The sequence below is a fragment of the Hyalella azteca genome, unplaced genomic scaffold, assembly GCF_000764305.2.
Source record: "Hyalella azteca isolate HAZT.00-mixed unplaced genomic scaffold, Hazt_2.0.2 contig6871, whole genome shotgun sequence".
In the NCBI taxonomy this organism is placed as follows: domain Eukaryota; kingdom Metazoa; phylum Arthropoda; class Malacostraca; order Amphipoda; family Hyalellidae; genus Hyalella; species Hyalella azteca.
In genome coordinates this window covers 333,337-355,507 of record NW_025937012.1, presented here as the reverse complement: position 1 = coordinate 355,507, position 22,171 = coordinate 333,337, and the positions used below count along the sequence as shown (strand labels likewise).

General features: G+C 42.5%; 2 protein-coding genes and 1 long non-coding RNA gene across 4 annotated transcripts in view; 2 read left to right on the top strand and 1 right to left on the bottom strand.

Moving 5' to 3' along the window:
• The window catches only part of LOC108671452 (SPRY domain-containing protein 3), a 30,726-nt gene continuing 8,555 nt past the window's right edge, over positions 1-22,171 (bottom strand). The window contains exons 7-12 of one of the 2 annotated variants that reach the window (XM_047881027.1): positions 3,934-4,083; positions 3,461-3,651; positions 2,425-2,631; positions 1,265-1,379; positions 584-793; positions 1-445 (exon numbers count right to left, since the gene is read on the bottom strand). In XM_047881027.1, the coding sequence (XP_047736983.1) occupies positions 311-445; positions 584-793; positions 1,265-1,379; positions 2,425-2,631; positions 3,461-3,651; positions 3,934-4,083 (1,008 nt within the window). In that variant the 3' untranslated portion in view covers positions 1-310. The remainder of the gene's footprint in view (positions 446-583; positions 794-1,264; positions 1,380-2,424; positions 2,632-3,460; positions 3,652-3,933; positions 4,084-22,171) is intronic. The other variant, XM_047881028.1, reaches the window with a different exon arrangement.
• LOC125178078 lies at positions 7,231-11,448 on the top strand. Its single transcript, XM_047881026.1, has 4 exons — positions 7,231-8,042; positions 8,406-8,509; positions 9,326-9,438; positions 10,202-11,448. The coding sequence occupies exons 1-4, from the start codon at positions 7,293-7,295 to the stop codon at positions 11,221-11,223; spliced, it is 1,989 nt and encodes a 662-aa protein (XP_047736982.1). The 5' UTR covers positions 7,231-7,292; the 3' UTR covers positions 11,224-11,448.
• LOC125178079 lies at positions 18,159-19,138 on the top strand. Its single transcript, XR_007156782.1, has 3 exons — positions 18,159-18,205; positions 18,684-18,790; positions 19,085-19,138. It is a non-coding gene; the product is annotated as an uncharacterized LOC125178079 (long non-coding RNA).

Sequence of the window (22,171 nt, the reverse complement as noted above, 5' to 3'; positions counted from 1 at the left end):
CAATGATTGGCGGATGAACTTACGATCTCTCAACTTTTTTTTAAAGTATAGGTTCACAGGTTCAAGAACCGTATGGCATTCCCATACGTCACACGTAGCCTTCAGGCATTAGGCAGCATCCTTCGCTCGACGAGATCCTGCCACTTTAGAAAAATTCCCAGACTGTACCCAGCCGACGCTCCCAGATGAGGACGTTTCATAAGGCATCCCAGGAGTCATAGGGCATCCCAGGAGTCATAGGGCATCCCAGGAGTCATAGGGCACCCCTAAACTCATAGGGCATCCCCCTAAGGTGCTCCCACAGCCTGAGTTACCCGGTGAGGGGTCTGAGGTCGACGCGCACGGCCTCCTTGGGGCCGCCGAGGCTGATGGTGGGGAAGAAACCTCCACGCGGCACCACGGCCTCCACGCGCCCCAACACGCACCCGTTGCGCGTGAAGAAAACCTGCGACACGCATGCGCTGTGTTAGCTCAACGGTCTCAATCACAACAAGATCAACTTCAACCGTCTCAATTCCCCTACACCACACATAACACCCCTACACCACACATAAGAGGAGCTATAGTTAGTTAAGAGCTTCACCTGCACAAGGCGCTGCCGCCCCCCTCGACCGGCGGGGAGGGGGCGGTGCTCCCTGATCAGCACCGAGCTGCGGGTCATCCTCCCGCCACCATCACCGCCGCCGCCGCCACCACCACCACCGCCATCACCGCCACCAGCGCCGCCGGCATCACCGCCGCTCTGATGTCGCCGCCGCCTACGTCGCTCAGCAGGAACCTGAGCATACAATTCCTACAATTTATTTATTAATATTGATATATTTTTATTATTATTGATAAATTTATGTTGATAATTAGAATGGGAATAATAAGGCGATGGCAGCATTGATATTCAATGAAAATATCAATGATTTGCTGAAGTTGAAATACCTACATTATTGGGAATGACGGGATGAATAATGAATGACTTCAAAATTGATGTTAATTCGAATATTTCATTCTCGACTTAGAGTTATCTTTGGTTTAGGTCTTTAGTTACAAAGTCTTCATGCCTTCTTAACTTTGCAATTAAAATACTTCACCTGATGAGACAGTTTATTTAAGGGTCGGACAGTTTCATTCCGACTTGTTCTTGCTTCTGAAGACCAAATAATAACAAGACCAACTAATTACGATAGTACCTACAACAACAAAAGCAACTACAACAACAAAAGCAACTAACAAAGATTATTAACAACAGAATCAAGATGACCAATAACAAGACCTGGGCAGGAGGGGGCGGTGGGGGGGCGTCGGGCTGTTGGTCCCCACTGAGGCGGTCGAGGGACATGAGCTTGTGCAGCAGCGACCGCGGCGACGAGTCCGCTGAGCACTTCCAGCTGAAATAAAACCTTGTACAATCATGCCTTGTAAAAACAATCATTAAACCTTGTACAATCACGCCTTGTAAAAACAATCATTAAACCTTGTACAATCGCGCCTTGTAAAAACAATCATTAAACCTTGTACAATCACGCCTTGTAAAAACAATCATTAAACCTTGTACAATCGCGCCTTGTAAAAACAATCATTAAACCTTGTACAATCACGCCTTGTAAAAACAATCATTAAACCTTGTACAATCGCGCNGTACAATCGCGCCTTGTAAAAACCTTGTAAAAACAATCATTAAACCTTGTACAATCACGCCTTGTAAAAACCTTGTAAAAACAATCATTAAACCTTGTACAATCATGCCTTGTAAAAACCTTGTAAAAACAATCATTAAACCTTGTACAATCATGCCTTGCAACTAACCATCACTGAGAACTATTGAGATTAAAGTAAATATCATACAGAAGTGTGCTTCTTTCGTAAGTAACTGTGCGAACCAATTACGTGAGGACGAGAGGTTTACGTTGTAAACGAGCGACATTAATGTTCCTAACATTACATTGGATATGGCTACATTAAAATCGCAATACACATGAGGGTAAGAACCCTATACTGTATTGGTTTCGCCTCCTACATCGCTCTAACTTATGGAGTTAGATGCTTGGAGGAAATTCTTGCTAAAAAGCAACTTTATGCTACAAATGCTAGATGGTAATCATTAGTAAATTACAATGCTCTGAGATGCAAGTAATATTATAATTATCAATACAACTTTTAGAAATTCTAAAGGTTCTAAAAAGCACTTTGTGCTCCAAATGCTAAATGGTAATCATTGATAAATTACAATTCTCCGAGATGCGTGTAAATATTATCATTATCAATACAACGTTTATACATTCTAAAGGTTCTAATAAGCATTTTATGCTCCAAATGCTAGATGGTAATCATTAGTAAATTGCAACGCTCTGAGATGCAGGTAATATTATAATCATCAATACAACATTTAGAAATTCTAGAGGTTAACAGAGAGAGAAGAGTCGTTAGTGACACCTGGAAGTGTTCAAGATATCATCGGGCAGAAGCAGGTCTCCAGGAGACGACGCCAGTTGTTCGTAGTCTTCCGCTTCGATGACGTCATCGTCGTCACGCTCTTCGTCATCGTCCACGTCATCTTCATCGTCGCTGCAGGCAAGCGAGGACGACTCAACGTCATCATCGTCGTCCCCAGACTCGTCCGCGCTGCTTTCGTCGCAGCTCCTGCGCCAGCGTCAACAGTCATGAGGCACTCTAATCACCTTACACATAACAACTTTGAACACAATACCTAATACAGCAGTTACATTTTAATGCAATAGCTGTGGCGAAATTTAATAGGGCAGTTACACTTTATTACAATATTTGTGGTGAAATTAAATAGAGCCGTTACTTTTTAATACAATAGTTGTGACGAAATTTAATAACATAACATAGTGATCTCGGTGCTGAATTGTAGGCCTGATGTGGCCTGTAGCCGATTCTTTACATAGAATCGGCTATTCTTTACAATAGAGCAGTTACATTTTAATACAATAGTTGTGGCGAAATTTAATAGAGCCGTCACCCTTTAATACGATAGTTTTGACGAAATTTAGGACCTGCGACGTAATAGGAGTAGAAATGTGACTGAAGAATCCCAAGTCCTTAGAAAAATAAGTCGCGCAGTTCAATACCTGTCACAGTAGCTGAAAAGGGCTTAGGATGCATCCTTTGTAATAACAGGTTGAATTATTCCGCCTAAACAAGGCACGGGCACAAAGAAGTGCTAGGCTCCGGTGGCTCTGCGATGCGTACCGCTGCGGCACACCTGGGACCATCCTTTCAAAACTCGCTAAGTGAACGTAAGTACTTACGTTCTGTTTTCTTGTCTATGATTGGTGGACTTTGCTTGAAAGGCCGTCAATGATTGGCGGATGAACTTACGATATCTTAACTTTTTTGAAAGTATAGGCCCTGGAACCACCGAACAGGAGAAAAGGGTTCAGCTCACCCTCTGTTGGCGTCGCCCTCTTCTCCTGTTCTCCGTTGGCGTCGGTCACCCCAAGCTCACCCTCTGTTGGCGTCGGTGTGGCAGTAGTCTCGGGGGAAGAGAATGCCGCATCCCATGACATCCCCAGCTCGACATGGCGGTCCCAAGGGCTCCCCCTTGCCACAACGGCCGCCAGTGAACACACGACCATCGTCTGCGTGGTAGGCCACGCTGCCTGATCTCCAGCCGGGGTAACAGCGACGTGGGTAATGCTGCAAATAAATAAAGAACTCAGCTCCTCTGAGGTGGATTACGACAGCGTCTCAATATCAGATGCACGAGCATTAAATTTTATCACACAAAGAATTCAAATTTGGATTTATTTAACAGCAAAAAAAATATCATGGTCAATTGAGTGGGAGAGAGCCACGAAAGTATCAGATTGACGTACACTATATTTGAGCACACATAGAATTCAAGTTTGGATTTATTTAACAGCCAGAAAACTGATATCATAGCCAAATGTATGGGAGTGAGCCACGGTGGATACGAACCTTCTTGGTGATGCCAATGGTGATGTACGCGTGCTGCCCGGAGTCCAGGATATGGAGCTGGAAGTAGTGCGAGGCGGGACAGAGCGCGTGTTTGGCCACCGCCAGCCCGACGTCTTCTATTTGCTCACCGCGACCACAGTACGACAGGCACTGCAATAACCAAGCGTGTCAAGACTCCTTATTGCTTTGCGTGTCAAGACTCCTTATTGCTTTGCGTGTCAATGCGATGCGCTTGTTGCGAGTTGTTTTATGGTCTCCTAAGAGCTGGCCCTCAAAAATACACTACTAGACTCCTTAATGTTGCTTTGGTGCCAATGCGATGCGTTTGTTGCGAGTTGTTTTATGGTCTCCTAAGAGCTGGCCCTCAAAAATACACTACTAGACTCCTATATGTTGCTTTGCGTGCCAATGCGGCCTGTTTGTCACGAGTTGAGTTTTATGGTCTGGTCTCCTAAGAGCTGACCCTCAAAAATACACTACTATGAAAAATACCTAATTAATAGTAATGTTGTTTGTATAAGGTAATGGAACCTGTTGTGAGGGATTGATTGATCGATCATTTGATTGTTAATAATCCCTTATCAGACCCAATATGGCTTTATTGGCAGCAGTTCCGGCACCACTAACCTCTTGTCTACTTTGAATGATTGGACTCATTTGGTGCACGTAGGAGTGCAGTGGATGCAGCGTACCCAGATTTTGCTAAGGCATTTGACATGAGCGGCTGTTGAGCAAAGTGAAGTCTTTGGAAACAGAGGGAAATGTACTCAAATGTATCAGGGATTTTCTAGTAGGGAGACGACAACGTGTCAGTATTAATGAGACCGTATCAGACTGGGCTTCATTGCGCAGCGGCGAGCCACAAAGGAAGCGCTCTCGGGCCTGTTTTATTCGTTGCGTTTGTAAACGATCTGACAGAAGCTGTGTCTTATGTGTGCTCCATGTGTGCCGACGACAAAAAAGTTTATAATATAGTGAGGAATACGTCGAAATAGGTACAGTTGCAAGATAATCTTGACAGGTTAGTTGACCGGGCTCATACGAGGCAGCTGCGTTCTAATGCTGAAAAGTGTAAAGTACTTCTCCTTGGTTAGAACATTGAACATCAAGATTATAGTTTGAGTAGACATGGTTGCTACGAGAGAGTGATGATTGCGAAGTCGGCAATGTGAAAATATTTAGGAATTTACATCGACAAAGAGTTGAAATTTTCTAGGCATATTGAAGCTCAAGTTAATAAAGCCAATAAAATGCTTGGACTGATCAGACGCTCTTACGAGTACCGAAATGCAGAAGCGATGAAACTGTTGTTTGTTTGCCGCTGTCGTGCGCCCGAACCTAGAGTTTGGGAACGCCGTGTGGTCGACAAAACTTGAAAAAGACAAACATTTCGTCGAGAGTGTTCAAAGACGTGAAACAATGATAATTCCGGGATTATAAGTCAAATATTATGAAGAAAGATTAAAGATTATGAAGCTTTCAATTCTAGGTTATCGACGATTACGTGGGAAGAAAGATTAAAGATTATGAAGCTTTCAATTCTAGGTTATCAACGATTACGTTGCAACAAGCGTATACAAGATCCTAGAATTCTTAGAATTTAAAACAATGACAAACACCAGGGGCCACGGCTATAAACTAAAAAAACTGCGTTGTAACACATCCATGCGACAACATTTCTTCTCGCTTCGAGTCACCGACATGTGGAACAGCACCCCTGAAGATATTGTTGACGCTCCGAATGTGAACGCGTTAAAAACAGACATGACAAAGCAATGCGAGAGCAAATGTTCAGTCTTGAAATGTCTAGCACCTTACGGACCTACCTAACAAGTCCAGTAGCTAGCTCAAACCAATGTTTGTTACGAAAAGATCTGGTCAGACGGCCGGTTTTTTATCTTCTGTTATTCAAGTCACAAAAAGCACAAGAATCGGCAACAGGCCATGAGCCTATTTCTTCAGCGCCGACACTTCTATTCTAATAGAAATTATAGAAAAAACTACAGGTATTAAGACGTTGAGTGCAGCACGACCCACCGGTGGGTTGCAGGGTCTTTTTTCCGGACAAATTCATCGATTTAGTTTTTTTATCAATTGCATTGACCGACAAAAATTTAGTACTTCCTTATTAAATTTCAAACAGTACGGAAAAGAGGAAAATCGAATTTTTGAATCGGAACCTACAAATTTACTAGTAAATATTGACTTCTATAGGCCTTTTTTGTCCGCGGACTTATCCGTTTTAGGCCATCTGACAACCCATCAGATTCTAAATGCGGTTTGTCTAGTGCACTGCACGATCGGGCCTTTTTTGTCCGCGGACTTGGCCTTTTTAGGCCATCTGGCAACCCATCAGATTCGAAATGCGGTTTGTAGTGCACTGCATGATCGCGACTGTCGGTGGCACGAACAAAATATGTAGGCTACCTCCTCTCGATCGAATGCTCTTCTCGCTCCCATGTTCTCTCGCTCTTCTCGCTCCCATATTTGTCTCTTCTTCATGTTTCTCTTCTCGCTCCCGAATTCTCTTCTCGCTCCCTCTTGCCGTCGGGTGATTCAAAAGAATCTCTGACACAGTCAGTACCGTAGACTAGACGACCTTGCAATAATGGAGGTAAAATGCATGTTTAATAGCCATGCAATCATGAGGCACTGACTTGGGATCTTTGACTAGATCGACTGAATCAGGAATTATGTTCGATTAAATGGAGGGGAAAACTAGCCGAAAAATCCAAAGTAACGAGACGATCATGAACGTTTTTTTTGCCGAAAGACGTACATTCAAATAACGAAAATATAAAACGTAGTTGTAATAGGATCTAAAATTGTCCAATCCATGGTAACGTCAAAAAATACCACCAGTATTTGTTAATTCGCTATAATTATCACTCAAGTCATTCATTAGAATCACCACTCAATGTATTAAATACAATAATGCGTCTTCGAGTGTATAGGCTGTCTATAGAGCACAAATAACGTATCATGTAATGGTCTACGCTAAATAATTTGCAACGTGGCTAGCTCAGAATTAGCTAACGCATTTACCAGGATAAACTCGAATTACAGGAAAAGTAAGAAATATTTATTGATTAATCAAGCAGAAGCTGTAAACTAAAATCTATGAAACATTCTACAGAGCTACGTTTAAGCGGCAGACTATATGAACGATCGACTAGGCATTTTATATTGTACACAAAACGGTATTTGCAATAGCATTAGAAAATAACGCACGAAACGATGGAGTCATAGAAGCAAAATAGAATGTTGATGTGAATAGATTTACCCTGAGGCGCCGGGATGAGGAAAATCAGGCAGTTTAATTCGAACCTCCGGACAGTCTGAAACTCTCATCCTCGAAGATGCGTCGCAGAAGCGCTTTTGCAATTTGTGTAATTTCTGTTTTGACGCTTTTCAGAGGAGTGTTTCATAACGAACCGACGATTTTGACCAATAAAGAACCCAGAATGCACATAAAAAATGTGGCAGGACCTTATTATAAGCTAAGACCGTCATTAAATAAGTGTAAAGAAATGTTCACAATCACGGAGGCTTCAACAAAAAGTAAAAATATGAGCGAACTCATACACGAGATACGCAAGCAAAAAATCGATGCAGAGCGAATGACGTGGACGATCAATCCTTATAGAAACCTTCGAACATTTCTCCCGTCCATGATAGAAAAACTCTATCCAACTTTTAACACAAGTGACACAATCAAAAAATATTCAGGGGATACGAAAAAACTTACGCAGCGAATCCAACTCACTCGGTCATGGCTGAAACAACTCAGTGCGGGGGAGAAATTAGAGTTGCCAAAAGATGCTATTAAGTCCATCCAGCTCGCCATGCTTCACCAACAACGAGAATATTCCTACAAGTTGAAGTCGAGCGGCAATCGTGTGGAACAGTTACACGGCCAGCTGCCGTATGTGCCGTGTCGCATCAAGACGCAGTTCAGCGAAGGGGAGCTGAAGCAGTGCTTCCGAAGGGCGGCGGAGGGACGCGAGACTCCCTACACCATCGTCTTCATGGGCGACTCCAAGAGCAGGAGACTTTACGACAGCTTCGTCACACAGACCATGGCTCTGAACTATACATTGACTTCCCGAGTGAGATCAATATGAATATGTGATATCCCTGCTTGTTATATATTTGAATAGAAAGATGACATGAATTTGATCGTAAACATCCTTGAAGATCACTAACTTGAGAAGTCTTTAACTGTTACCTTAAATCCCCAGTGAGTTTGAGGGATTTTCTGTGAATCGGAGACTCAAATCGAAGTTTCATATTACCAGTTACCTCACACTCGTTTATCCTTACTCCACGTTTGCTTAGCTCCACATCCATTGGCACTCTCAATATAATTATATTTGTTATATTAGATCACTTTGCAATTGTAAAGATGTTTCTGTTCACAATTCAGTGCTAGCAAGCAGGATTGCACCCCGCTTACTCCACGCTTCCCGCAGGGGGTGGCCAGAAGCCTTATAGAAGGACTGCTCCACTACGATCCTGAAGCTCCTCTCGCCTACGCCGTGCCACAAGACCTCCAGCAGCTCAAGCTGGTCCACGTGTGAGTTATTCCAGCGCCTATGGGTACGCACACAGTGAAAGCAGGTTGCCAGCGTGCTGGTTACCTGCTCAGGCTGGCGCCAGATACCATATAGAATACAGAAGCCTATTCGTACAGGTTTTCACTGTGAACACTTACATTATTAATTATCCTATGTTCATTCTTGTGGCAGGTTGGAGCAGGTTGCCCGCACGGGTAAACCTGCTTTCACTGTGTGCGTACCCATACATTATAAATCTTTCCAGAGCAGCTTGTATTTACTCTCAATTTGAGCTTTGTTACCTCATCGGCGAACGGTTTATTCCGACTGTGCGGCTCCCTTAATCTGCTATATAGGCGACAGGTTTACATTATTCTTATTACACTAGAATGACCTACACTAACGACACCTCCGATTGGAACTTGTGACTCGGTATCTAGGAACTCTCGACAAAAATAGCTCCTTTTATGATTGTTCTACCGACACCAGGCTTAAGCAATCTGTTCTTAGGTTTAACACGTTACGCATTATTCTGGTTTTATATATAAATGATACGGTTTATATACGCCTTATACGGTATAATCGATACGGTTCATAACTTCCTTCGTTAGTTGATGTCCGAAAGCTTGCTGTGCGAAATGTTTGCTTTAATCAGAACAAAAAAACATAGAATTATGCAGAAATGAATAGCTTGATAAGCGCTTTGATCGATGATAGCAGGTTAACGATTCAAATTGTATCAACATTCATTAATTTATCCTTAGAAACCAATATTTACACGAGGAGCGAGAACCGCTGATGACAAAAATCATCGAATTATGCATCATAATGCGCAGGTACAATCGTTTCTACGACACAAGATTGTGGGAGTTCGCCAGTAACCGCGCGTTGAAGAAACTCGTGTCTTGGTGCACAGGGAAGGAACAACCACCCGACATCATCGTCTTAGGCAAGTAGACAAAATATAACCACACATTTCCTGATCATAAGTGCCCATGTTATTATTTCAAACCCGGACTTTTTTGTTTCAATCATGAAAATCATTTTTCGTCCATTGATTATTTACTAATTTCTACATAAAAAATTGAGATTATCCTAATTTCCGTTAATAAGTTTTTTGACATTATAACAGAAAAGAAGTTTTTTGGCATTATTTTTAACTGGCAGGTTAGCCGTTAGCTATCAAGCCCGGCGTATCTATGAGGGCTTGATAGCTCCTGCGATTTCGGAATCCCATTACGCATCCAAATCTCGTCTTTCCCGTAGTCCCAAATCCCGTAAAATAATAATGATGTGAACGCATTCAAATCATTATCACTACATTGTTATGTATTCCAATTAAATAAATAGTAATAGTACTGTCAGCGTCGAAAGAACGCCCTCTCGTCAAAATAGGCCTGTCGCTGTTTCTTACAGCTGGCAGGGGTTTCGAACCCGCAATTTACGGCTCCAATTTTCATCTTCTCAACCGCCTGGCTACCTCGCCGATTTTAATCAGAACAGAACGATAATAGGAAATTGGGATCGAACCAGCAAATCTCAGCTGCAATTCGGGTACTCTGAACTATAACCACAACGCCACTCTACCCAGTCACGACCTCGTCAAACCAGCATTCTACATAGAAGATATAATATAAAAAAATAGGATAGGATAAAAAAACTATACATAAGTCAGTAGCAAATAAATGGCCTTCTCTTTCCTTGCTGAGCAGATTACGGAGACTGGGTTTTTGTGGACGTGGACGGTACGAAAAAAGTGACGCTGATCGAGTCCTTGGATTCGGTGTGGACAATTCACGAGGTGTTGCTACGTCTCGTACTCCGTCTAGGCAACACTACTCAAGTGTTGTTCCACGTCCAGCACCGGCATTTATTGCATTCAAATCCAAGCAAGAAGTATGCTTACTTCACACAATCTATTAGTAGTACAAATTCTGATTTGCTTTACAGACAGTTATTATATCTCTGGACTAAAATTTCAAGCAGACAGAGGAACAATAGGTTCCCAAACTCAAAAAAAGAATATCGGGCAAAAGATAAGGTGTCAAAATTCATTCGAAATATAATGGATGTGCTCCACGATGAATATATCGCTAAAATGGATGGAATAAGTAAACTTAACCTTGATATTAGGCAGACAGAAATGCGCCAGAAGAAAATACAGAAGCTCAGATCATTTTCTTCATCAATTACCAACTCGTCCACCGACGAAACTTATGCACCAACAAATACGTACAAAAATGAGCCCTGGTTTTGGGACACAACCCTGCCACTGGTTAAAGCGACGGAGGACGAATGTGAAGAGCTGTACCAACACGACCCAGTGACGGCGAGTCTCCTGTCTCAACTGCTGACGCTGAGCCCCTTCAGAGGCGTCAGGCACATGGTCGGGGTCCTCACCAGTCTCGGGGTCAACCCAGAAAGAATCGTCGATCATTTAAGACGAGTTTCACTGGATGACGACGCAGATGAACCTAAGTTTAATGCCTCTTTGATGAATAATAAGTTTTCAGCTCTGTTTAAATTTTACTCAGACGACGCATTTTCTATTTCTTCGGAAGTAAACAAATATTTCGAAGAGTTTGCGACTACTTATTCCATGCCGGACTTGGGCTGCATGGACCATAACCACCCGGGACAAGCTACCGAAATAGTTAAAGTCACTCAACTACTGAACCTGGCATGCAACAAACACCTACATTCACCAGCCGATTATTGCTGTAGTGGATACTGAAGTCAGTCACTAATCTTAGAGCATGATAACAGCATGACCCTGTTGAGAGCTGTAAGCCTTCGCGAGCATGCAACCTTACATACAGGCACGTAACTGTTTTCAATTAAAGAAATGTTATGTTGCATGAAAATATGTCGGTTCTTCAGCTAGTATCTTCGCTAGAATAGCACGCGTTTACATATTTCTCGATCTCGAAAGAATATCGATTTAGATGAAATTGTAACAAAAAAGAGTAAATTTATAAAAACTAATTTACTCCTTATCCTTACAACCAATTAAAAATTTGTTTCCGGCTGTACAGTAAGTAGATGTGTAACAAAATGGTCTATTTAATTGCTATTACGGAATATCGAGATAGCTGCTTATATACGCTATTATGAAGTAGACGGACAATAAAATATTGAAACAAAGAGCGGGGTTCAGGAGCAGCACAAAGGCACTAAAAGTACAACATTCATGCATACAAGCATGGAAATCTAAGACTTTACGGGTGGGTTTGCTTGTGGCCGCGTGGCGTGGCAGACGTTGGTGTCGTGCGCGGTCCCGGTTACATTTCATTTTGCTGGTTTAACTCTGTTATTGCATTCTGTACTGAAGTGTTCCAGTCAATAGTCTGGAATTAAGTAGAGTCAGAAAAAAGTGAGTGCGAGTATCAATTGATTAAGTAAACATGGCAACGAAAGTCGGTGTTAGTAAACCCACCGGAGCATGTCTGGAATGCATCAAATGTAATTTTGGACAATTGGCACTAAGATGGAACACATGCAGACAATTTTGTCACTTCGAATGTTCACTACTTCCAGAATACCAACTTGCAAGATATTTAAAAACCAGGACGTCATTCTTGTGTAATCTTGTGTTATACCAAGATTACCAAGAAAATGCGTGATGAACGAGGGGTGGGTGAAAGAAGCCATGGAGAGTGTGCAAGCTCTTCTAGCATTCGAGAGAAGTAGGCCTATCATGAATGGGTCTCTGTTCGACTAAGACGCGGTTACCCTCAGCTCCCCTCACTCCCTCCAGCGCATCCCTCACTGGTGCCCGATATAGTACTCCGCCCACCCCAACCCTTGCCCGCAGCGTTACCCCTCCCCTCTCCTCTTTAAATGCCTCGAACAAAAGGCATTTAAGGGGACCGGCTACCCTAAAATTTTCAATTTTGGCGTTTTTCGGTTTTTGTACTCATCTGAAAGCTGGAATTCTGCTCTTTCCAATGGTACCACTGCCATCGCTGTACGCCAATATTTACGTTCATGACGTCTCTTTAAAGGAAAGCGGGTGAGAGAGTTCTTTAAGTAATTAGATATAAATTTTTAGCCGTTTTCTATGAATTTCACGTTTTCTATCAATTTTTTCGAAAAATACATAGGAGCAAAATGTTTTTCTTTTTACCTTTTACGTATGTATGTGAAGTTTCATGATAATCGGATAATAACTGTAGAAGTTTTTCCGGAGGGTAGCCGGTCCCCTTAACTGTTAAAAAACGCGTTTGCTGGAGATATCTTCAGGGCAAGTGCGATTGGGAGAATGAAGAAATGAACTGTAATTATTCTCACCTTAAGATCCGTCACAAATTTGCAACATTTAGAAGCAAGAACCAACGCGGATTCAAAAACGGGAGAGAGTGTCAATCCTACCATCCGTTCTTGTGTTGGAATACTATTAAAAATGTAGCTTGCAAACGAGATTACTGTCGGTTTCACCACCTTAAACTCAACCTGCAGTTGAGAGGTAATGCCGAAGAGGGACGGGACTCTGATAGTTCCTTCTTGGAACACAGGATAGATTCTACTGCCAAACTCAAAACATCAGAAAAAATTACATGGTTAAAAAAATCAGTTCTGGGAAGGGCGAATCTATCGTAATCAAAGGAACAGGGCAGTACCAAAAATTACCGCACAGGCCAACACAACCAACCGGTGTGAAGAACAAAGAGGACTCAATATCAAGCGCAGCAATTTTTTAGGCCTACAGAGGCAAGTAGATCAGATTTAACAACAAATGCAGCAGCTGTTGACATTGCACGAACAACAGCAGAAATCAGAGCAACAAGTGCAACAGCTGCTGAGCCAGAGACCCCTGGCAGTGCAGTGTTACAGCAACTAAGAACGCAAGGAAAGGACGAGTCAGCATCATGATAGCCAACATAGAGGAGTTCTTCCCAAGAAAAAACGCCACAAGATCGGCATACTTAGAGAAATTGCTGATACAGAAGGAATAATCATGCTTGCCTTAACCGAGTCACACCTAAGAGAGGATATCCAAGATGGAGAAATCGAGATGAAAGCTTTCAACATTACCGAGCAAACCGAAAAGAAGGGAGAAGAAAAGGAGGCGTTACAGTCTTCCTCAGAAACTCCCTAGCGGCAAAAACAGTTCCCTGCATTTAGGCTCCAATAGGTATGTGGAACAAACTGGAACGTGTTATACTATACATCTCCCATCTCCAACTGTGCATAGCTATCCATTACCGACCGCCTGACTGCCCGCCGGAAAAATTCAATGAAACTCTCGATAGAATAAGAAACATAGGTGGCCAACTTAGGTGAACCTTCCCCAAATATTGTGGTTGCGGGAGATTTTAACCTACCACACATACGATGGCCACACTTGGACTGTTTGGAACGGCGCAGAGATCAGGCCAGAAATCAGGTAACACAACTACTTCGATTCGCTAGGGAACACTAAGTCAACAGGTTCTGGTGCCAACAAGAGAGCATAATATCCTGGATCTATTCTTCACCAGCAATGAAGAACTGGTTGCTGATATTCGTGTTTAGGAGACCGCACTGTCAGACCATCGACTAGTGGTGGTCGATACAACAATTGAGAGGGGAACCCAGCCAAGACCTACACCTCGAGAGGGGCTAGCTGGGCTAAATTTTCATCTTCGAAGAACAGACTGGGAGGCCATTGGGAACGAACTCCTCGAAATTGACTGGAGATCTGAGTTCCTGAAGTAAACGCCGAAACAATGTACAACAAGCTGGGCGGAGTATTACTGCAGGTATATGCGTGCGTCACACGCCGGGAAAAACTACCCCCAAACGGCACATAATTCCGAGCGACAGACGGATCCTAATGAGAAAACGAGCGATCTTGAACAACCAGATAACGGCCTTTCTTCAAAAGTTCGTGCAATGGTGCAAGAATGCTTTGAACTTTGAGCATCTGGAACAAACTTTGTGAGAAAATTTAGCATTCCCAAGCACCTCCTGAGCTCAATCACGTTCTGAGGGGCACTCAGGTCATCCAAAGCTTTGACTTTCTCAGGGCATACCTCAATGCCCTGCGCACTGACATGTCCCAAAAAATTAACTTTAGGCACATTAAAAATTCATTTATCCCTATTTAACTTCAACCCACAGTTCTTAATTCTACGCAATACTTTCCTCAGAGCTCTATCATGCTCCTCCTTACCTCTCCCAAACACAAGTACAACATCCGTATACACCACAACGCCCTCTACTCCCCCCAATAACATGCTCATTTTCCGCTGGTAAACTTTGGGGGCAAGGTTGATTCCCATTGGCAAACGCTTAAATTGATAGCGACCGAAAGGGGTTATGAACGTCGTAAGAGCACGTGATTCTTCACAAATCGGAATTTCGAAGAACCCAGACGCAGCATCAAACTTTGAAAATCAATTAGCTCCAGACAATTTATATGAAAGTTCATCGAATGTTGAAATTTGAGAGACTTCTCTCACAACTGTTCAACTGTCTAAAATCCACACAAATCCGTACTTTCTTCTTCCCACACCTCTAACTAGTAATAACTGGAATGACGGCGCTTACCCAGTCGGTTGAACTCGAGATATTCAATCACACCTTCCCTTTCCATTCTATCAAGCTCGGCCCGAAGCAGTGGTCTCAAAGGCATAGCAACATGACGAGCCGAGTGCAACCTCACTGGATCGACCCTGGGCTTCAAGTGAAACTTTACAGGCTTCATGCGCCAAACCCCGAACCCAAACCACGAATCGTCAACGGTGACCTACGAATCGTCAACGGTGACCTACGAATCGTCAACGGTGACCAACGAATCGTCAAAGGTGATCACCAATAAATTGTACAACGCCTAACTTGCAAGAGGCTTTCGTACTTAAAAGATTCGACGAACAATGTTTAGAACTCAATACATAAAAACTCTCTGTGCAATTGGCACCTTTATAAAACTTTCGACAAGTCACTTTACCTAAAACAAGCAATTCCCCATTAGGAGTATATAATTAATTTCTTATCAGAGGGCCTTAGACAGTGTGGATTGGTCATATTGATAAAAGACTGGTAATTCAGGATGCTCACATCGGCACTTGTGTCTACTTTAAATGGGAAGGTATCATTCATGTTCAAAATTGAGATCTATTACCATTTAGAATTTCCCTCAACCCCACATTCACCTATAAAGTAGGTTGGTTCCGTCTCGTCTCCGGAGTCCGTACGTGAATCGTTAATTTAGTTGATTCCTCGACGTGCAGACGCCTAGAAGGACCTGGCCCGAGATCTGGCCTCGACACGCTCTGCTGAAATGATTGTCTCTCCCACAGTTGTGGCATCTTCTTCCTGCTACTAGACATCTGTTAGGACCATGCTCACGACGACAGTTGGGGCAAGGAATTCCCCTTGGACCGCTAACCCTCGGTTCCCTCATGGGCGCTGATCCAATGTTCTGGGGAAGATGCCGCACATTGACCGCATCGACACTCCTCCGTTCCTCTCCGAACTGCTCCGCCCGACGCCCCTCTCTCAAGTCGCAGTATGATCTGGCGAACTCTACAACCAAATCCAACGTAAAATTTTGCATATTACTCAAGAAGAGATGCTCCAATTTCTCTGCCAATTCTTCATCTCGCAGCCCCGCCATAAACTGGTCGCGTGGGTATTCTCTCTTTAGCGCTGCTGCGAAAATCGCAATCCTGAGACAAAACGTAGAGTGCACGGAGGTAAGATTCCTCATTCTGCTGTTGTACTCTACGCTGATATATTCGTCTTAGTCGAATAATGTTTACCTTGGGTTTGAAATAATCGTCATACTTCTTCACCACTAACTCGAATTTTCTGCTGTCTGCTTCACCAAGTTCGAAAGTGCGAAAAATATCCTCCGCACCCATACAGTACACGAGACTTGCAACTTGTACGCCCTCATCTTCGGCGTGAAGTTTTGTAGCAGTTTGAAAAGTTAAGAAATTACTTTTCCATGCGTCCCATCTAGGTTCACTAAAATTGAGAGACGCCGGTGATCTATACTGAGCCATTTCTAAAGTCTATCATGAAGTCACTTATCACGGACCTCACCCGGAGCACCATGTATGGCTCAGCGAGGTTACAAACACAGACACAAACAGGGATGTGTATTTCCAGGAGCAGGTCGACACGTATTATGAGAGAGCGAGACGAGATGTGTCCCTTGACCACAACTATGCGGCGCGGTCACAGCCCTGTAGTCCCATGTCTTCGTCACTCCGGTACACAGGATTGAGACACATCACAACGAGAGAAGGAGACTGTGCAAGATGCCCCCACTACGTAACAGATCAGAAGACAGATTTCAATCCCTGCGGGAAGAATCACTTTCCGAGGCATGGCCGAGGCTATTTAACGTCCTACCAAAGGATCTAAGAGAGGGTGAGTTCAGTCAGTTCAGCCCAGATACCTTCATGAGACGACTGGACGTGGTCTCTGGCACAATCCCAGACCGACCTCCCTTGCAACACTATCAGCGGCGAGAAGCAAGCAACAGCATCGTGCATCAGCTGGCCCATATGAGTGCATATGAGCGATAATCAGAAGCAGCGATTCATCGTGGCCTGGGACTGCTATGTCCGAAACAATTACCATGCATGTTTCCAAATATAACGGTAGCTAGAGAGAAATGAGCCTAATGATGGTGCCAATGAATAGACATCTTGCCATGACGGAGGTTTTAGCCTTTCATTCGAAGGAAAGGAAATTTCTCATTAACGAAGCATCATAAATTATAAATTGATCAGCTTAAGGAATCAAATAATTCAATTAGTGCCAGGACGACTAGAGTATCTCTGGTAGTCGTAGCCATTTCTGATCACACGTGGCCAGAATCTCGGCAGAGAAATAAACAACATCCCAATCATAAAAAATTCATTGTCTGGAAGACGGCGTAAGAAATCCTGTAAAATATAGAGCTTTCCTTCCTTGTCCGGAGAAAAAGTTTCTTGACATCAGTTCCAACGTGGGTTGAGTGCACGATGTTTGGCCCGCGCAATCTGCCATCCTGCTCAATTTTTATTATACTTTCCGTACCAATACTTCTTGGAATTCATACTTTTACTTCCCATGAGAGACGGGAAGAAAAATATGACAAGAAAAATTCTACAGCTCCCCCAAAAGTGAAAAATGTAACAGTAGAAAAACAAGGAATTTGTAAAGAAATGTTCAAAATAATGAAGGTTAATAAAAATGCAAAAGAACTGGGTAAAATAGAAGAGATCATTCAAGAAGTAATTCACAACGCCGACCAAGCTAATGGATGGACGATACAACCTTACAGAAAGTTGTCCAAAACCCTCCCCACAATGATCAAGAAAGTTTATCCAAGTTTCAGTACGAGCGACTTGATACGTAAGTTTCAACAGAACGTCAGTGAAGCCACCACTAACACCAAAGGCTGGTTGAAACAAGTGATGGAAGGTGAAAATATAGCATTCCTAGAAGATTCTTTAACGTCCATCAAGCTCGCCATGCTTCACCAACAACGAGCATATTCCTACAAGTTGAAGTCGAGCGGCAATCGTGTGGAGCAGTTACACGGCCAGCTGCCGTATGTGCCGTGTCGCATCAAGACGCAGTTCAGCGAAGAGGAGCTGAAGCAGTGCTTCCGAAGGGCGGCGGAGGGGCGCGACACTCCCTACACCATCGTCTTCATGGGCGACTCCAAGAGCAGGAGACTTTACGATAGCTTCGTCATTCAAACCAAGCAGTTGAATTACACCATAACAACACGTGTGCGTGAGTAGCGATAAGTAAAAACTGTTTTATGATCAAGTTATGGCTGTATTTTCAAATGAAGAAGCGTTTTATCTTACATCCACCTCAGATTATAAAAACTAACTCGTAAGGACATATTGAACTTAATACAATTGGAAGTGAGAGGACGAAAATATGTTTGTGACAGGATACTACAAAATCCCAACGCAATCTTAGGCTTTTTTCCATACTGTGTACTTACTTAGCTACGGACTATAATACATCACGATTAAATAACGTGGATCAATATTTTATGGGCGAAAACATAACTCAAGTGCTTCTGAAGAGATAGCCGGAAATCAACGCAGTATTAATTTTTTCTGCTCACTGTCATTATAAATTAAATTTAAATGGGCTCACTGTTTCACATCAAATTGAAGATCTAAACCATGCATGGGCAAATGAAACTTCAGCATGCACGGTTGTCAATTCAATGATGTTCATTTCATCGGGCAGGGCTTGCAAAGAAGCCTCATCGACAGCTTACTGCACTTCGAACAGAGCGGTCCGTGGACGGAAGCTGTCCCGGCTAGCGGACAACCTCACCTTAAAGTGATTCATACGTAAGCACTGCATCATCATAAGCAGATTCAACAGCACAGCAAGTGCTTTATGAGAGGGTCCTGAGAGATTAATAGAAAAAATTGTTTGGTTGCATTGAACTCTTTAATTTCATCAAGACATCAAAGATGGCAAGTACAAAAGACTTCTTCATAAGTCGAAATTCTGCCCGGCTCATTGGAACATATTTTCAAATGCAGTTCAATAGATCCTTGAGAAGAAATCCTCTTACCCAAAGTATTCATTGATTTAATCTGAATCCCTAAATTACTGCAAATAAAGCATCTGCCGCGCAGGTATAACAAGTTCATGGACAGAGTAGGGGTGGAATTGGCCAACAACGAAGCGTTGCTTAAGCTGGCGTCGTGGGTCAATGGAGAACAACCTGCACCCGACCTCCTCGTCCTCAGTGAGTTGCTATTGATTCTCATCAATTGGACTCTAATGGATATTTGAAAAAACAAAACGATATAATAGTGACTGAATGGGCATACCAAAGTCCAATTCATAATGGTAGTTTTAAAAAAGGGTCAGTTTTTTTGATGCGCTCAAAATTGATGTGTGAAATACAAAACATGATTAAGCAAGATTTCTTTGGGCAGATTTTGGAGATTGGATATTTTATTCCCTGTACCAGTTAAAAAAGACTCCTACAACAGTACTGGATGCTATGGATTCTTGCTGGATGATTCAAGAAATACTACTGGAGCTCTTGCAGCGATTAAGTCGTACAACCAAAGTACTTCTGGTCGCCAATTACAAACATCTGCAGCACGTTAATCCGATCAAGATGTATAAAATTCTTTACAAATCTATAAATGCTGCCAAATCAGAGCAGTTCTACAGAGGCCTCCTTTTCTTCTTGAAAAGACTTATTAAGAACATGAATAGCTCATCGGCGTCAAAAAACCAGCATCGACAAACTCGAAACAAAACCAATAATCAAAAGCTGTCAAGAAAAATGTTGGACTATTTTAGTATAAAAAAGCACAATGGTACTTCAGGCAATGGTACAAGGGCTGAATCGGAACCAGATGTACCAGCAGAGAGAGACATTGTTCACTCCACGAAGATATCAAGAGGTCATAATCTTTGGTTCTGGGACTCAACGTTACCACTAACTCAAGCGACGGTTCAAGAATGTGACACACTTTACCATCATGACCCGGTTACTGTAGGTTTGTTGTCCAGCCTGCTTACCCTGAACCCATTCAACGGCGCTAGGTACATAGTCGGAATCCTCACCAAGTTGGGAATCGACTCAAAAGATATCATCCATAATTTAGGAAAGAATTTTGAAGGGCTCGATTATTTCAAAGAAAAACTTGAGGCTTCAGAGAAGCCGGACAAGTTCTCAGGCTTACTTAAGACGTCTTTGTACAAAACATTAGCAAATATTTCCGACGTTGACAAATATTTTGAGGACTTTGCGACGACATACACAATGCCTGACTTGAACTGCATGGATTACAGTCACCCGAGCCAAGCAACCGAAGAAGTGCAGGTCAGTCAAATTCTGAACCTGGTGTGCAATAAACACCTGCTAGTGGCAGACGAATATTGCTGTAGCCAGTGAGCGCCATATGCGCACGAATGTTGCCGGGACTCAAGAAATGTTTCATGTCAATATATTTGCCTTTGAAATGCATAATTATCAGAAGATTAATTGATGTGCATCTTCTTTTGCTGAGGAATACTTGACGTGCACAAAGCAAGCTGAAGCGCACAACTCATTGACATGTTAACAACTGTTCATAAAATGTATTGTCATAAAAATATCTCAGACCTGAGTACCTGGTAAAAAATTATTTCAATGAAACCAAATAAATGCATACATCCGTCCACTTGGATGCCTCTTTATCTATCCAGGCTGATTAAATTTCGAAAACAAAAGTTTTCTTTTGACTAAACACGTTCATTATTGAAGACCAATACAATTGTGATTCGGTTATTTGATCAAGTTATTATATAAATTAAGCGAATAAAGACTTTAAAAGAAAACCACTAATTCTTACATTGTTTCCAAGCTATCATTTAGCGGAGTCATTCTAAGAATTGAACGTCATTCCAGTTTACTAAAGGGGCAGAAATGCAACTTCTTCCGTAGCAGTGTTGACACACAATAAAATACCGGTAGTTCACGCACAAGTTTTTTTTTGCGTAGCACCTATCCTCCGAGCTTAAGAATTTTCACGTAAATAATGCGATGACTATAGGTTCAGGTTAGTGTCGTAAACGAGCGTAGAATTAAATTAAATGTGAATAATTCTTATTGTATCTTTAGCGACATAGCGAACGAAACGCGAGTTGACTAACCACAGGTTGATTTATTATCAACCCTATTTAATATACTTAACACTAACCTTTATTGACAGGTTAGTCAACATATTTAAAAGATATGTTGACTAACCACAGGAAATCGCTAGCGCGGCTACCGCGTGGCAAGCAATAATACGAAAAATACATGTTCTGTAACCAACGTATTAAATTTTACCAAAAAGTAGTTTTTTAATTGATTGAAAAGTAAATTCCATAATCTATTCCGTACATAAAAAAAACGAGATCACTGGACATGATCAGAGACATCATGCGGACACATTTCTGCATCATGCCGTTATTTGAACTTTATTCCAGACCTGGGGCCATACTTTCAGAAAAAAGTTAAGAGATCGGAAGTTCATCAGCCAATCACTGACGGTCTTTCAAGCAAAATCCACCAATCATAGACAAGAAAATAGAGCGTAAGTACTTACGTTCACATAGCGAGCTTTGAAAGTATCCACCAATCATAGACAAGAAAATAGAGCGTAAGTACTTACGTTCACTTAGCGAGTTTTGAAAGTATGGCCCCTGACGGTGACGCCAATGGAGCTCATTTTGCCCGCAAATGCGCGGCTGTGGAGCGAAACTCAAAGTTCTGAGAGTTCGATGAACCTAGCGATGTGATGGGCATCCAGCAGCCCCATGGCGTGGCATCACGAAGATCCTTACGTCCTACAATTCGAGGTTGTCAATGCGGCACCAGGCATTTACAACTGGCATATGCGGGGGTTGCAGGCGATTAAAAATATTTGCGGGATGATGGGTGAGCGGGATCATAGCTGATATGCATGATAAATAGTATGCAAAATGACACATTGTAATAGTTTCGGTATATATCATATGCAGCAGACATGAAATGCTGTGTCAGCGTGTGCTGCGGGCCATTTCTCAACACAATTATTGCGGCATTGCGATAACAAGGCAAATAACTAACAAGCAGATATCTTTCAAGTTTATAACTTACAAGAGAATACCCAAAATGAAAATACCTATTGAGGAAATACACAAAACTAACTGACATGCAAACAACTAGCAAGCAAGTTCAACTCCAAGCGCTGTTT